The sequence below is a fragment of the Mya arenaria genome, chromosome 15, assembly GCF_026914265.1.
Source record: "Mya arenaria isolate MELC-2E11 chromosome 15, ASM2691426v1".
Taxonomy (NCBI): domain Eukaryota; kingdom Metazoa; phylum Mollusca; class Bivalvia; order Myida; family Myidae; genus Mya; species Mya arenaria.
The window spans coordinates 4,527,216-4,542,603 of record NC_069136.1 but is presented as its reverse complement, the minus strand read 5'-3'; the positions used below and the strand labels follow the sequence as shown (position 1 = coordinate 4,542,603).

General features: G+C 35.8%; 1 protein-coding gene across 4 annotated transcripts in view; it reads left to right on the top strand.

The window, feature by feature from the left end:
• The window catches only part of LOC128220453 (uncharacterized), a 47,675-nt gene extending 41,243 nt beyond the window's left edge, over positions 1-6,432 (top strand). For 3 of the 4 annotated variants that reach the window (XM_052928858.1, XM_052928859.1, XM_052928860.1), the window contains 6 exons: positions 755-855; positions 1,076-1,301; positions 2,185-2,359; positions 2,872-3,051; positions 4,174-4,194; positions 5,419-6,432. In XM_052928858.1, the coding sequence (XP_052784818.1) occupies positions 755-855; positions 1,076-1,301; positions 2,185-2,359; positions 2,872-3,051; positions 4,174-4,194; positions 5,419-5,490 (775 nt within the window). In that variant the 3' untranslated portion in view covers positions 5,491-6,432. The remainder of the gene's footprint in view (positions 1-754; positions 856-1,075; positions 1,302-2,184; positions 2,360-2,871; positions 3,052-4,173; positions 4,195-5,418) is intronic. The other variant, XM_052928861.1, reaches the window with a different exon arrangement.
• Positions 6,433-15,388: the final 8,956 nt, after the last annotated feature.

Genomic DNA, 15,388 nt, shown 5'->3' with positions numbered 1-15,388 from the left:
TTTTGAATGTATGTGTCGTACATTCCCATGCCCCGCAAGCTTGGGAGACAGTTTTAGAGCCGACTGGCACTCTATCAAGGTCGTTGTGCTAAAAAGCATTGTGCAGTGTGGCTTCTTTCCAAGTTTATGATATTTATTCTGCAACCGTTTTTACTCATACGCACGTTACTAAGATCTGCCAAGGTTTGAAGTTTCTATTTAGAAAAGTGGGTTATTAATAACAGTCACTTTATTATAAGGTCTCACGGTTTTTTAGCATGCTTAGTTCTCGAAGCTTTGAAGAATACAATACCTAAATGAACTTAACATAGGTATGATAATACAATTTGGCACTAAGTGAAATTCTTATTGTTATGATGTACATGTCATCGAATGTTGTATAATGTTTTACCACAATAAGGAAGGAAAGTAACAAATGATACTTTTTCAAGTTTGGTATATGAATAAAGGAAGAAAATAAACTTTCAGAAAGCGATGGCAAATATAAACAGGGTAAGGTCAGAAATATGGGTATTTTGCTGTTGCTGCTTTCAGAGGTCATAATCTTACACAGAAGCCATTGCTGTTATCAGAAACCATCTCCATACAGAGAGGCTTTTGTTGTTTTAGGGGACCATCTTCATACAGAGGCGCTTTTGTTGTTTTCAGGGTACATAATCATACGGACACGCTATGCTTGTTATCAGGGGCGATAACTATACGAACACGCTATTGTTGTTTTTCACGGTCCATACTTACGTATTGGTGTTTTCAGGGGCCATAATCACACGGAGACGCCATTGGAAGCATTGAAAAGAAAGAAATCTCATCATAAACTTATACAGATGTGTCTACTAGGAACTAATGAAATCATAGGTACTGTCATCGCCCTCTTAACTGTTTTTACTTTCATAAGCTAGCTGTATAGATTCGACAAATAATTTTCGTGATTTGGTTCCTATAGTTCCCATGCTTACTTGTGTAAAAGCTTAATTAAACAATAGAAATGTCAAGTATCGGTCTTGTGTTAGATTGTGTTGCTAGTCGAAGATGTATTAAGACTCATTCCACACAATTATTGCTTTTTTATTAAAAGGTGCAATAGATATTTTGCTCGGCTTGCCAACGTACTTAGACAACGCCATGGTAACGCGTGAGGCGGAAGTTCTTGTCTTGTCACGTGAGAACTACTCGCGACTCTTCACAAAGAAAGCTGCGCAGGCAACAGTTGCCACATTACGAGAGCGACTCACAATGAGGCTGTATTTGTACATACATCGGAGCGAAGGGCTCGTTCCACCAGTACAGTCACCGTTTCTAAAGTAAGTCGAACAGAAGTGGTCAACGTTTTTAAACATTTAAAAACGTATCAATAGTATTGAAGACTTTTAAAAAGGCTACAAAAATGTTGTCCGCATGTGTTCTTACCAGATTGTACTAATTTATTTCTAAAATACATAGTGTCTGTATTAAAAAGCTGGCAGTGAAAACATTCTGTAACTTTAAAACTTTGAAACTTTACAGGTAGCATTCGTTTGTATTAATGATGGATGTGTTACCTCATTTTCTAACTTGTAGTAAGGTTGAACTCGTATACGTAGGTCATAACATTGACTATTGAACGCAGGATAGGTCGGACCATTCAACCTTTAATGATGTTAATGACCTAAAAAGCAATGGCAACTATTCAGCGCCGTGCAATACCCTATATGTGTTACATTCACCATTGTTAAAAAAGTAACACGCACCATAGCACTTAAGTATACTAATATGGTCGGGTTCTCCCGCGGCACTGTATAACATCCTGCTCCAAGGAATGTTGGACAGTGAGACACGATGATAGACAGCAATATCTTCAAGCATTATTCTTTTAATTCTTTAAATTGTGTGTAATTGCCCTGGGTTGCAACTTGCCATACGTAGTAAAGTCGAAATTGACCTACTGAGCAACATCCAAATGACCCTACCTAGCAAAGTCTAAATTGCCCTACTTAGAACCGTCAACATTTTACTTCCCGGAAACATAGCTACGTCATAATTGCCTCACAAATAACTTCAAAATACTAGAACCATCCAAGATGCCCATCTAAGCCTCGTCCGAAATGCCTTTCAACGTAATAATTTCCTTACTTAGAAAAATATCAAAATTGTAATACGCGGTAACGTCAAAACTGAACTCACTTACGACGTCTTTTCTACCCCCAGATACCTGACGTTTCTGCTTCACGACGAGAACGCCGTGATGGAGCTGCGGCGCATGAAACGGAAGGAGATAGAGGAGAAGAGAGGCCTACGACACGCGAGAGATGAAGAAGACACGCACATGAGCTCGAAGGAAGCCGAGAGAATGTCCGGCATGCTCAAGATGCTAGATATTAAGGTATGACGTCACGTAAGGCTGAGCCTATGTATGACATGTCATTGAAATTTTGGATGAACTAGCCCGAATTCTTATACTAGTGTTTGGCATCATTTTTTAACTAGCCCTGCTATATAAAATTCAGAATTTGAGCAAGCCCGGAACACATTTTACCAGTGGTGGGCTTGCGGGGTTGTGTTAATTTCGACCACATGTTGTATATGGTGCTAGATAAGTAAAGATGAAGTCACGTTCAGCTTAAAGATTTGTATGGTATCTCGAATATGTTAGAAATGCCTGGTGTGCGTGCTCTAGTTCAAGATATCAAAGTACTATGACGTCACTTAAGATCAAACACGTGTCCGATGTACTGAAATACTGCGCCTTTACCATTATAAATAAAGATATCATTAGTATGTTATTACTGCACACTGCGCGGTTCTGATCTTTTAATTATGGAGATAATATCTTAGACTCTAGTCGCATAGTATATGCTAGACGCTCATTTAAGCCCGTCAAATATATTATTTCAGCCAGGAGACCGTCAAAACAAACGCCTGCCGTCCATGGAGAGTTCACAGCGCGTTATCAATGAAATCGATGCTGGGCTTAAGGGTTGGGTGGAGCGTAGCCGCGGAGACTCGCCGCACTTGGAGCGACGGGATGGGGAGGCTGATGGCGTCAGGAAACGTCATATGACCTTCCACGGCCCTGTAAGCGTCGCTTTCATTTACTAATAAACTCGTAAATGTGTACAATGTATGACGTACCATATGGATAAACAGTAATAAGCAATGGCATTCCTTTGTTTGTGTCGCTGTGTCTGTAAAATGTATGGCATATGTTAATATGTAATGTAAAACACTTAAATTTCATCTATCTTATCCCCGGGGGAGGGGGGGGGGGTCTCTTATCCGTTCTCTAGCGCAGTGGTAGCGCAGTCTCACCTCACCTTTTCACCTATGGGGCATCGTCGGAATTACAACGTTGAAATACGGTCGAGGTTAACACAATGACCTATGGTCGTTATTTGGACGTACCGACATTCATTAACGATAAATTTACGTTATTATGACAATCAATTATCCTCCACTAGATTTGCCGAGTTTTTTTTTTAGATTTCGGCAGTATTTGTTTATGGGTGTTCATAAACGCAAAATTAGTGGAGAAAGTCCATATCTAAAAACTGTCAAAATGTCTGTTTTTTTTAGTTTGGAGGTTTTATATATTTGCAAGGATAATTTATAGAGTATGTGCTTTTAGGAGTTAATCGAGTTTTAGAAAGACATATTTGATGAATGATTGGTTGAAATTACATTTAAACTGAAGCTGAGTTCTTTTGATTATATAAAGTAAACATGTGTTCGTGCCAAATGATCAAGACTATCTAACCAACACTGTATTTTGGCTTCATCATATTAATATCTTTTCAATAAGTAATATATTGAAAAACTAATGACTTATTTTCACGTCCTTGCTACAAAATGTAGTAACTTTCTTAAATAAATTTAATCACCACACAGCAACTATATATGTATTGTTGTTTAGATCGTGTCGAGCATGTTGGCAACTGAAACTAGTTATATTCCTGTAGCACTTTTAAAAATCTTCTTACGTAGAAAGTCTTAAAAATTCTTATAAACGTCTAAACACATGTGTTATACTTGTTAATGATTGAATATTTAAAGACATAACATTTTACTTTTTTGAGAATTCCGTGTTTTGATTCTCAAGCCACTTTACTAAGGAGTACACTAATATCCGAATTTGTCTAGTTTCTTTGTTCATGTTGCATCCGTTTTGTTTTATCATTATTGTTCTTTTTCACCCTCTAGCTGTTCATTAGAAGTAAAACGGTAATAATTTGAAGTAGAAAACTACCGAAAAATGCTCGGACTGGATTCATCTCTTTCGATTTTCGAAAATATTTAATCATCTCTTTCGTAAAACAGTTGATAGGTATTGGATGAAAATACGCATTGAAAAATATTTTCCAATCAGTTAAAGTCTGATAAAAGTCGGAATTTAATTAGTTTGGCAAGTTTCCAGTCCAGAGTGAAAACCCCAAGGCACACTCCTTTTTTGAATAAGTAACATGTCTTTATGCTCATAGATTATGATCCAACCTCAACTTACATCTTATTAAAACAAATACATTCGATCTATGGACATATATAATGAGGCTTAACTCACAACATGCGCATTGTATTGTATAATTCACATCGTTCATGAAATAAATATAGGATAATCATTTTTTAAGTGTAGGATCGTGATATATTTTATCGAGTGAGAACAAAAGCTATATTTCAGGAGTTGCCTAGCGACTAGTGAACTATTTTCTTCTGGTGTTCACGAGGCGAAATAAATTGCAATCTTACACCAAAACAAATATTATTTTTTTATTATCTGCCTAAAAAGGATATAACATGACTGTAAAGTGTTGAGGTTCAAAAAAGCTTGCCAAAATGAACGCAAAGGTAACGTCAGTTTTTAATTGACGTCTTTGAATTTGTGTCCCAGCGCTATGTGCGCTGACGTTTGATTTGGAATTGAGAGCGGGCTGAAATTTCATAACAGTGAAAAAATCGAAATGTTATTTCACTATTGAAACAGTGAAATAACAATTTTTATTTCACCGATAATTCTCAATAATTCACCGGAAAGTATATAATGAACGTATGTCATTAAGCTCCAATGTCGGGCAAACGTAAATGCAATTATATTGGAAAACACCAGTTGAATTTAACCCACGAAATATACAGTTATATTGATATAAAGAACTAACAATATTAATAGCTAGGGCCCGTACTAACATTATTAATACCATGCCTTTCACATACTCTAAATTGCACACTACAATACAACATAGAACGCTTTACGTAATACCGCTGTTAAATAGTTAGTCTGTTTTGTATGATATATTATACTTCTTTAATTAAACAATACTGTGATAATGGTCAACTTTGTTCCTCTATAAAATGTTAACTATATCTCTGTATACGTGCCTTCATAATGTCCATTTGTTTTTAAAGTAAATTGTGATCCTTTTATGATAGTATCTACTGTTTTCTTACTTTCAGGATTTCTTACGCCCAAATATCAGAAACACGAAACATCTAAGTCGGTCAAAAACACCTACAGATCCTTACTAGAGCGTTACCCTCGGGACGGGTTACCCCACCCACAGACAGGGTCACTCCTAACTCGGGTTAGAGATACTTCACAACTGGACAGTCGCGTTCTCTAACATTTGTGATCACTACAGCAATATTCCGTCCATTTGTGGAGAAATGAAAAATAATGTTTTTGTATTTATCCAGTCACTATTGCACTGGACATATTATATTGTTTTATATTTTTTGTTTCATAACGACAATTTAATTCGTATGATGGACTGAGCGAGAGTTGCGTGGCTTTCTGATTGGTGTGTTGTTACTTACCACCGTCCAATAGAAACACGGGATACTGTTTGTGAAACTATGAAAAAACTCGATTTTGATATGCGAATGGAGTTGCCGTTCATGACCTTCTTGTCTTAACTATTTTTATTTCATGAAATGAAATTGAAATAATTGAGTTCGATAATATTTATACTTGTTTTTACAATGATCTGGGGGCTTAAGGCGTGCACACATTAGTTGAAAACTAATCACCCAGACTTTGGTCGTATGATTTCTATAAAACTATTCGCTTCATATCATTCCATGAATAAAATTCCTCAATGATTTAGGTAATCTTTATGGCAATTTAAAGTTCAGTACCATTGAAATAATTGTATAATTGTGACATTAAATGTTTAAGATTGATATTGAAAATGCACTTGAGTATGTTACCTTATGTTAAATTATTTGAAATATTTCACACTCATTTTTGAAAAATTGCTGTACAAAATATTTTTATTTATATTTTTTTTAGAATTTTGACCTTTGAAATTATTACTTTACAATTATTGTTATTTCCTTACAACAGTTGTGTATCAATTTATTATCTAATAAAAATCTACATACCACAATTTGTAGTTAAATATTATCATGAAATTATATGACTTTTTTCAAATGTTTAAAATATGTCAGCATGCATATCATCTTAATAAAAAAAACTAACACACTTGTCTTTCAGCGTGTTTTTCCTGTTTTAAATAAGTTTTAATTACATTATGTCGACAACGCAAAGGAATTTCCATTATAAATCAATAGGGAAGGTGATCTTTAAAAGATGATCTTTATAAGCTTAATTAAGGTTCTGATCATGTTAATATCGCATTACGATTTGACGCTAGAGGGCGCATTTTAATGCGTGCGCCATCTCTTATGAACTTTAAACATTAGGGTATTCAGGTGATAACGGGTGTACTGGGATCTTCCAAAACATATTGGCTCAATATAGTCTGAAATGACTGAGAACATGTTTTATGATTCAACACAAATAATAATACTTTCGTCCCGACGTACCTTTAACGAGTACAGGGGGAGAAACTGGCACAGTGAACATCTTAATATGTCAATATGGAAAACAAATGTGCATAGCTTACAGTAAAAGCACAGTGTGGAATGTCGTTTTAAAATAGATTTAACATTTCTGTTTTGTTCTTTTTTTCGAGTTTTTTTGTTGTTATCCTTGTTTATGACCTTCGTGGATTACTATGAAAATTGAATTTTTATCAGATGTGTATAAATATCGAGTGAAATGCATTATAATACACAATGCTGTGAGCAGACCTGTGTTTATGAAATTGCTAATATTGAAACTAGTCTTTAAAAGGTTTCAAATAAACATCTCTTACGGTCTTTTTGATTACCAATTGATCGACAATGTATAGGCCTGAGACTACTAAATCAATTTTCTATACATTCTTTGGACAATTGACCAATTTGAACTCTTTTGATTTCAAATTTTTCACGACCACCACCACCATTTAAGGGGAGAAAGTTCGACATGTGTGCTGACCATTAAACACCGTAAGAAAAAATGGTTGAACGTAACCACTGTGTATTCGATAAAGGATCAAATCCAGTGTATGAGTACAAACAATGCGATATAAAGAAAGTAGTAGAAGTGAATCCAGCATGTTCAGTCTTCTTCTCTTGAAATTACAATCCATTCAGCTTCAAATCTATACAGATTTCAAGTAGCCAATGGTCTAAGATGGTATACACATGCTTTGATTCGCTGACGTGTGTTAATAAAACGAAATAAGGCATGCCACAATGAGTAGGCGCTTTCGAATTGGTGTAATTTGCACTTTAATGTATAAGCCTTTCCCCAAAGACAACTACAGGTAAAGTATGATTGACTGGCAAAATACAGTTTTGATTTGTTAAACACATTGGACGTTGTTATTTTTTAAATGGGAGTTCCTTTTTCTTATTCTCCTTAAGTTTAATTAAACATAAGGAAATTTATAACTTCTCTTGACATAATTGTATTTCTTCCAGTTTTCCACCAAAGATGATATTCATAATAATGTACAAAAAAATATTTGAGTAATAGTGACAATGACAATAATGTATAGACAAACAGTTATTTATTAATAATAAACCAGAAAATTGTAACCACGCCCCTTCCCCGGTAAACCGGGGATAGCCGGGGATATGGGCCGTGTTTTTGCCTTCCAGGTGGCCCCGCGGTGCCGTGTGAATGCGGTGGGTTGGTCTTCGCGCCAAAAATAGCGGGGAATGGGCCTAACCTAGGGTCCCTGGGGGTGCGAGGTCATTTGGCGGGGATTTTCCCAGCAGTTCGACCCCGCAAGACGGGGATTTTACTCGGGCTTTGCTGGACCGAATGTCAAAGTCCCCGCTATTCCCCGGACCTTAGGGCCGTAGTTGCAATTGACTGGTGCATAAGGCGTACCAGTTATGGATTTTGTCTCAAGCATTCAAGTAGTAATGTATGAACATATAGGCACGTAATTAGTATAGCAGTATAGTATTGCCACTGCACTACATGATAGTATAACACCAAGAAGTGCCAGGATGTTTTTACATCCTTCATCAATAGTTAATTTGCAAGGTATAACGTCCGTCTGTGTAACATCAACGAGAAAGACCACCCAAGTTCGTGATAGCATTGTTAGTATGCACTGTGGATCGCCACATTCGCAGTAACATAATGACATTCGTGACATCGTTGGTGTCGCTTTATTGGCATTTCGCAATAAGCTTAGACAATTACATTCGAATTTGTTAAAAATTATTCGTGTCGAAGATTTGATACAGTTTTGTCTTTGATACTTTAGGATGTATAATTTTGAAAAGGCTCAAATCTTCATCGAATATGATTCCTTCAGAGTGTATAAAATAAAGTATATTTTGAACGCACGAGGAAGTATACCGTATGTTTCCATTGTTGCCTACATGTCCACTAGTATTCTTTCAGTCAAGAGAAATAATAATAACAATAATAATTAATAATTAATCGTAATTATTATTATCAAAATTATACCCTTAAAAATCTTAGGCATTTCCAAAAAGAAGAAAAAAAGTTTTTAATAGCAACACAAAAAAGTTGCGATTAGCTTAATTCTGGGACGTTAACTTGATATCCTAGACAGTGATGTCATATGAATTCCATGAACATTTCGAAAAAGATAATCTTGGTGTCACCGTAAAGTTCCTGGGTGATACAGATTACAAGCTAGAGAACTTGTTTTCCTTATTTAATTATATAGATTATCATACTTACTTGGCTTGTAACGTTTTTTTGGAACTCATGTTTCTACTTTGAAGCTGCACTCTCACAGATTGACCGTTTTGACATTTTTTGTAGTGTAGTGAGCCAATTTTTGCGTAGATGTCTGAAAACCAGTGATTCACGACAGCTGTGTAACGCCGCATAACAGCATCGCCGCATAAACGAAATCGTTTATGCGGTGATTTTCAACGCATAAACAGGACTTTCTTATATGGCAAAAAGGCACACTTTCGCCGCATAAAAAACAATTAAAACACATATTAGTGCAAAAGTGGTTGATAAAGTTTCACCAAGATCGGAGTTTTTTGTTGAACTAGACTTTTTGAGACGTTAACAAAATGGTCATTTGGGACAATCAGAAAATTGAATCGTCGTATGACGTAACATATATGCTCGCCTTTTTGTCAGACTGACAAGCATGTACCCATGACAATGCGCACTTTCAACGTCACTTCAAACGTTTCTAGACAAGCAATTGGTAACGACGGACAAACAACAGCAATCTAACAATCCTCACAACTCCACATGTGCTCTTTATGCTCAGATGAGCTAAGAATATTTCAATGTCAAGAACCACTTGCTGGTAATTGTGCGGTTGTGAAATTTATTCCCGTCTAGGTCATCAGCGTATATCTCTGGTTACCAGGGCAACGAAAGGAATTCTTTCGAAAATGATATGGTTTCCAAAAATGTCAACACAACATTAGTTTTGGGCACTTGAACAAGGGGACTCAGATGTCTGATATAGGGTCATCATGGACCTTTTTTCTCATTGATTGTGTTTTTATGCACTAGTCATTTGAAAACAAATAAATGTAGATGTAAACACTCCAAGGGGAGTAATCATTTATTTTGAACTTTCAATTTTGGCTCAACTTTAAAATATTATCTTCAATTTGACCAATTTGTCTGTCTATTTTTCCCGTATTTTCTTCAAAATGACAGTAATATGCTACGCCCTAATCTTAATCAACAACATCATCACAACCACCATCATCAACACCACAATCACAACCACCACCACCATCATCATCATCCCCAAACCATCATCATCATCATCATCATCATCATCATCATCATCATCATCATTCCCGTATTTTTTTTCAAAATGACAGTAATATGCTACGCCCCAATCTTAATTATCATCATAATCAACAACATTATCACAACCATCACCATCATCTCCACAATCACAACCATCATCATTCATACACCAATGAACAAATGTAAGTGACTATGGAGACTCCCATGTCACAAGATTTCGGGACGGACGGACGGACATCATCATCATCATCATCATCATCATCAACAACAACAACAACGTCATCACCATCGTTTTTGTTGAAATGATGAATGGTTTAGTTAATCCTCTTTATGTGGCAAAAGGCACAGTTGCGCCCCATATAAGCAATTTCTTCTTTATATGTTGAGCGTAGCCGCATAAACGTTGTCGCCATGTTTATGCGTTAAAAATCACCGCATGAACGAAAAAACACACGTTTAAGCGGCGATGCTGCTCTGCGGCGTTACACAGCTGACAAAAGATCAGATCGCAGTTTTTAGACTATCTGCGCATGCGCGCAGGTAGTCTTAAGACCGCAAACTCCAAAGAACTACTTCTATTCATGTCGTTTTAACCCATTTTATTTTGTCTCAATGCGCTCTATGTTTAGTGGCAGAATGACGTCGAAACCATAAAAATAGATTATCCGAGTATGAGTTCTTGCTTGTTCGGCTATTTCCGCGCTGTATTTCTGTATTCCGGCGTTTTATTTTTAGCAGAATATAAATATTTATCAATAGTCAACGAGGACCAATTGGACCCAAACAACAATGAATTTAGAGACATATTACTGTTGAATAACATGACCAATTGTATTAAAGAACCGAGACGGGTTAGTCCCTACTCTCGCACTCTGCTTGACCCGATTGCAATCACAAATAACATACATTGTCTACACTCTGGACATTTTGAGACGGATAAAAATATAAGTGACCATTTCGCTACTTACTCTTACATATTAACTTAAAGCCCAAAGGTACATACAAACGTAAGGTGTGGAATTATAAAAGAGCAAATTTTGACGACCTTAACGTCTTAATTAATAATACTGACTGGACGTTTTTGAATGACTCAGACATGAACACAGCAACTCGCCTTTTTACAGAAAAATTCTTAGAATTAGCTCAAACTTGCATACCTAATAGATTAGTAACTATCCGTGCTAAAGACAAACCGTGGTATAATTCTGTTATTAGAACGATGACACGAAAACGTGATAGGCAAAAGAAAATAGCTGTCTGTAGTGGTAAAATGTCAGATTGGAAATCGTACAAAGCCTTTCGAAATAAAGTTAATAATATGAAAAAATACGCCAAAGAAGCGTTTTTTAAAAATATTGAGTTTACTTTAAATGACGCTAGTTCTACCAATCCACGGGAATATTGGAAAATTGTTAAATTACTTGTAAAAGAAAATTCTTCTTGCTGTGACGCAATTCCTCCCCTCCATACTTATAATACAGGTTCTTTAGCTTTTACAGACGCTGACAGCGCAAACGCATTAAACATTTTTTTTTTGTCTCCATATCGACCTTAGAATCTTCTGCCAATTTACCTGTTTTTACGATGCGAACAAATGAATCTCTTAATCAATTTATCATTACCGAGCAAGAAATAATAGATGTTCTGTCAAATCTAGTAGTCAAGAAAGCAAGTGGACCTGATGAGATTAGTCATACAATGCTTAAAGAAACATGTCATTCAGTGTGTAAACCCCTCTCAATTTTGTTTAATAAGTCACTTCGTTCATTTGAATTTCCTAACATTTGGAAAGGCGCCAATGTAATGCCGCTTTTCAAAAAGGGAGACAAATCCATCCCTTCAAACTACAGACCCGTTTCCTTAATTAGTTGTGCTGGAAAAGTCATGGAAAGAATAGTCTTTAAACATTTCTACAACTTCCTACATGCAAACAAGCTGATTTTCAAGAACCAATCAGGCTTCTTACCAGAACATTCAACTGTTTACCAACTAATTGATATTTACACTCAAATTTGCAAAGCTTTCGATGATAAAACATCCACATGCATCGTTTTTTGTGACATCAGTAAAGCATTCGATAGAGTTTGGCATAAAGGCCTCCTTTTTAAACTTAGACAGTATGGTTTTAGTAACGATTTATTAAAATGGTCGTCAAGCTATCTAGCTGATAGAAAGCAAAAAGTATTTGTAAATTCTGAGTTTTCAGATGAAAAAGATATACATGCTGGTGTCCCCTTTATTTTTCTTAATCTACTTCAACGACATTGCTGACACTCTTTATAGTGTTACTAGACTTTTTGCCGATGATAGGTCTCTGGCTGTTACTTCGAATGATAATGCTTATATACAAACAAAAATTAATCATGATCTCAATATAATATCTGATTGGGCTAAACAATGGCTAGTTCAGTTTAACCCAGCTAAGACGGAAGTAATGTTTCTGTCACTCATGAAAAATAATAACATACGTCCTTCACTGTTCTTTCAAGACACACAACTAAGTTACGTTCAAAACCACAAACACCTTGGCGTTACACTGAGTGACGATGGAACATGGCATAGTCATATCTCTAACATTACAACTTCAGCAGCAAAGGTCCTTGGTTCAATGAGAATGTTAAAGTTTAAATTGAAACGTAAAACACTTAACCAAATATACTGTTCATACTTGAGACCAATAATGGAATACGCATCAATTGTTTGGGATAACTGTTCATTATATGAAAAAGAACTTTTAGAAAGAATTCAGTACGACGCAGCACGAATAGTCACTGGGCTTACAAGATCTGTTTCAATAAATAGACTCCTAGAAGAAATTGGTTGGGTTACACTATCAGAGAGACGAAAGATGCAAAACATTATTTTACTGTTTAAATTTAACAAAGGCGAATCGCCCGATTATTTAAATATTCACTTTCCCGATCTTGTAAGTAAACAAGTAACTACACCTTACGTAACCAAATGAATTACGCAGCTGTAGCATGTCGACTAGAAATTAATTCGAACTCTGTAATACCATCGTCAGTTAAACTATGGAATGAATTAGACTAAGAAACTCGTAATTTAGAAACACTGTCCTCGTTTAAGTATAAATTGAGAAATAAGTTCAAAGCGGCCGAAGTACCATCGTTTTTTCTCTCAGGAGATCGATTTCATCAGGTCCAACATGCTCGAATCAGAAATAAGTGCAGTAATTTGAATGCGGATTTATTTTATAATCATTTGCGTGAACCTCCATCATGTTCTTGTGGAATACACTAGGAGACGCCGATCATTACTTTTTTAGATGTCCAAACTATGTTAATGAAAGACGACAACTATTTTTAAATACACGCACTTTCCACCCATTAGGTGCGGGAAAATTACTTTTTGGTATCAACAATTTAAATGAGAATGGCAACAGCATACTTTTCCAACAAGTCCACTCGTTTATTAAAGCAACGAAGCGTTTCGAACAATTCTCTTGAAGTAATACTGCCTTATACTAGAATATAGTCAAACAGGTCAAGAAGCGGTACGAGGTTAAAGGCATAAACGTCATTCAATTCGTTCAAAAGTTTTTGTTTTTTTTGTTGTTGTTTTTTCTTCTGCTCTTACTTCCGACGAATTGAAATATTTTCCTTTTTTCATTACTTTTTCCACTTTTCCCCTGTATATTGTATTTTGTTGCAAGGTAATTTATATATGCATATTTAGATTTCGTAACCATCTTGATAATTTATTCGGATTTAGGGGAGGGCCGTTTTCTAATGTTGTAAAAACTTGTGGCCCAACCCTTTTGCTTTTGACAAAGTAAAATATGTCATGCTTTTCATGTTACTAAGATTTATTTTTTGTCTGTTTTCTTTTGTATGCATTGTCAAAAAGTGTACAATTATGAAGCAATAAAATACGACTAAATCAACTATTTATAGATCGTTGTATTTATTTTATTTATATTTTATTAGTGTGGGTAAAAAATAATAGATGCTCTGGTAGGAAGGTAACATACTGATATACACTCTGAGTTCAGACCAAGATGTTTTAGAAATTGTTACCGACCGCAAGTGTACCATCGCCTGCAGGGTTTGTTATTATAACCTTGTGTGACCATGAAGCACGCTTATTTGTAAGGGTATATTTCTTATATAAGATTTTATGAGATAAGAAACAAAAATGATTGTCTGAAAGTCAAAATAGTTGTATCCCAGGTTTCGCGTTGCTAATGCTTCAAATACTATGATTTGCCTGCTATACAAAAACAAAATACTAATCATTCTATGATTTTTAGGCGCATAAATTTCTAATAAGATGTTCACATTTTTTGCGTAAAAGCCTCGTTCCGGTGTATTCTTGGCATAGTTTTGGACATTAGCCTTTCAATTTATTCTAACACACATTCCCTGATACGACAGTGAATTATGCATACTTTTGATGAAGCAAAGTAGTTCGGATTTAACCTGTAAAACACACAAAGAGTGCGAAGCATTCATAACAACACTAGTATCATTTCTACACAGATACTTACATAAAACATAAATAAAATTTATTTATCAATAATAATTGAAAAGGTACAATCATATTCCCATTCTTAGAACAGACAATTTCCGATAATCTAGAAATAGTTTCAACTACATTAACTGACTGATTTTATAAAAATAGTTTCTACGTACATTAACTTACCACATGTTTGCCCTCACCGCGGGAAAACGACCACCTGATAAGCTCTGCATTTTCAATCGGATAGGAATTATTGCTAAAGTTATTCGTAAAAATAGAATCATTTTCCTTTAACAGTTAAAACGTGTATGTACATAAAACTTGCATAACGTATGATATATAATAAAAGCACCGAAAATCTTTAGAAGCGATTGAAAGGGGCATGCATTTTCAGGGGCGTAGCCAGCGTTACGCACTTACGCATGTGCGTAACATTAATCTGAAAAATGAAAGGTCGAGGGCTAAGCTAAAAATTGATATCAGAATAAAAGGAAGACCAGCCAAAGAAAACGTTGCTTCCCTGTGCTAGATAGCTTTCTGAGCCGAAATCAATCACTTGGTAACTACAAAGTCGGCGGCCTCGAACCTATTAATCCCTCCAAATACACCTCAGAGCTAAACATGTTCGTTCCATTTTCCATTGTTTTCCACCGGGTAACCCCCCCCCCCCCCGAACCCCCAACCGGCTACAGGGATATTACCCATCCCATACCCTCCACCTTTAGTGCGTAACATTCGGTAAAGTCTGGCTACGCCTCTGATTGTCTCTTTAAATACATGGGGATACGTCGACTTAAGTGATAAGCTGTGCATCTTGAATGGAATTATTGCTGAAGT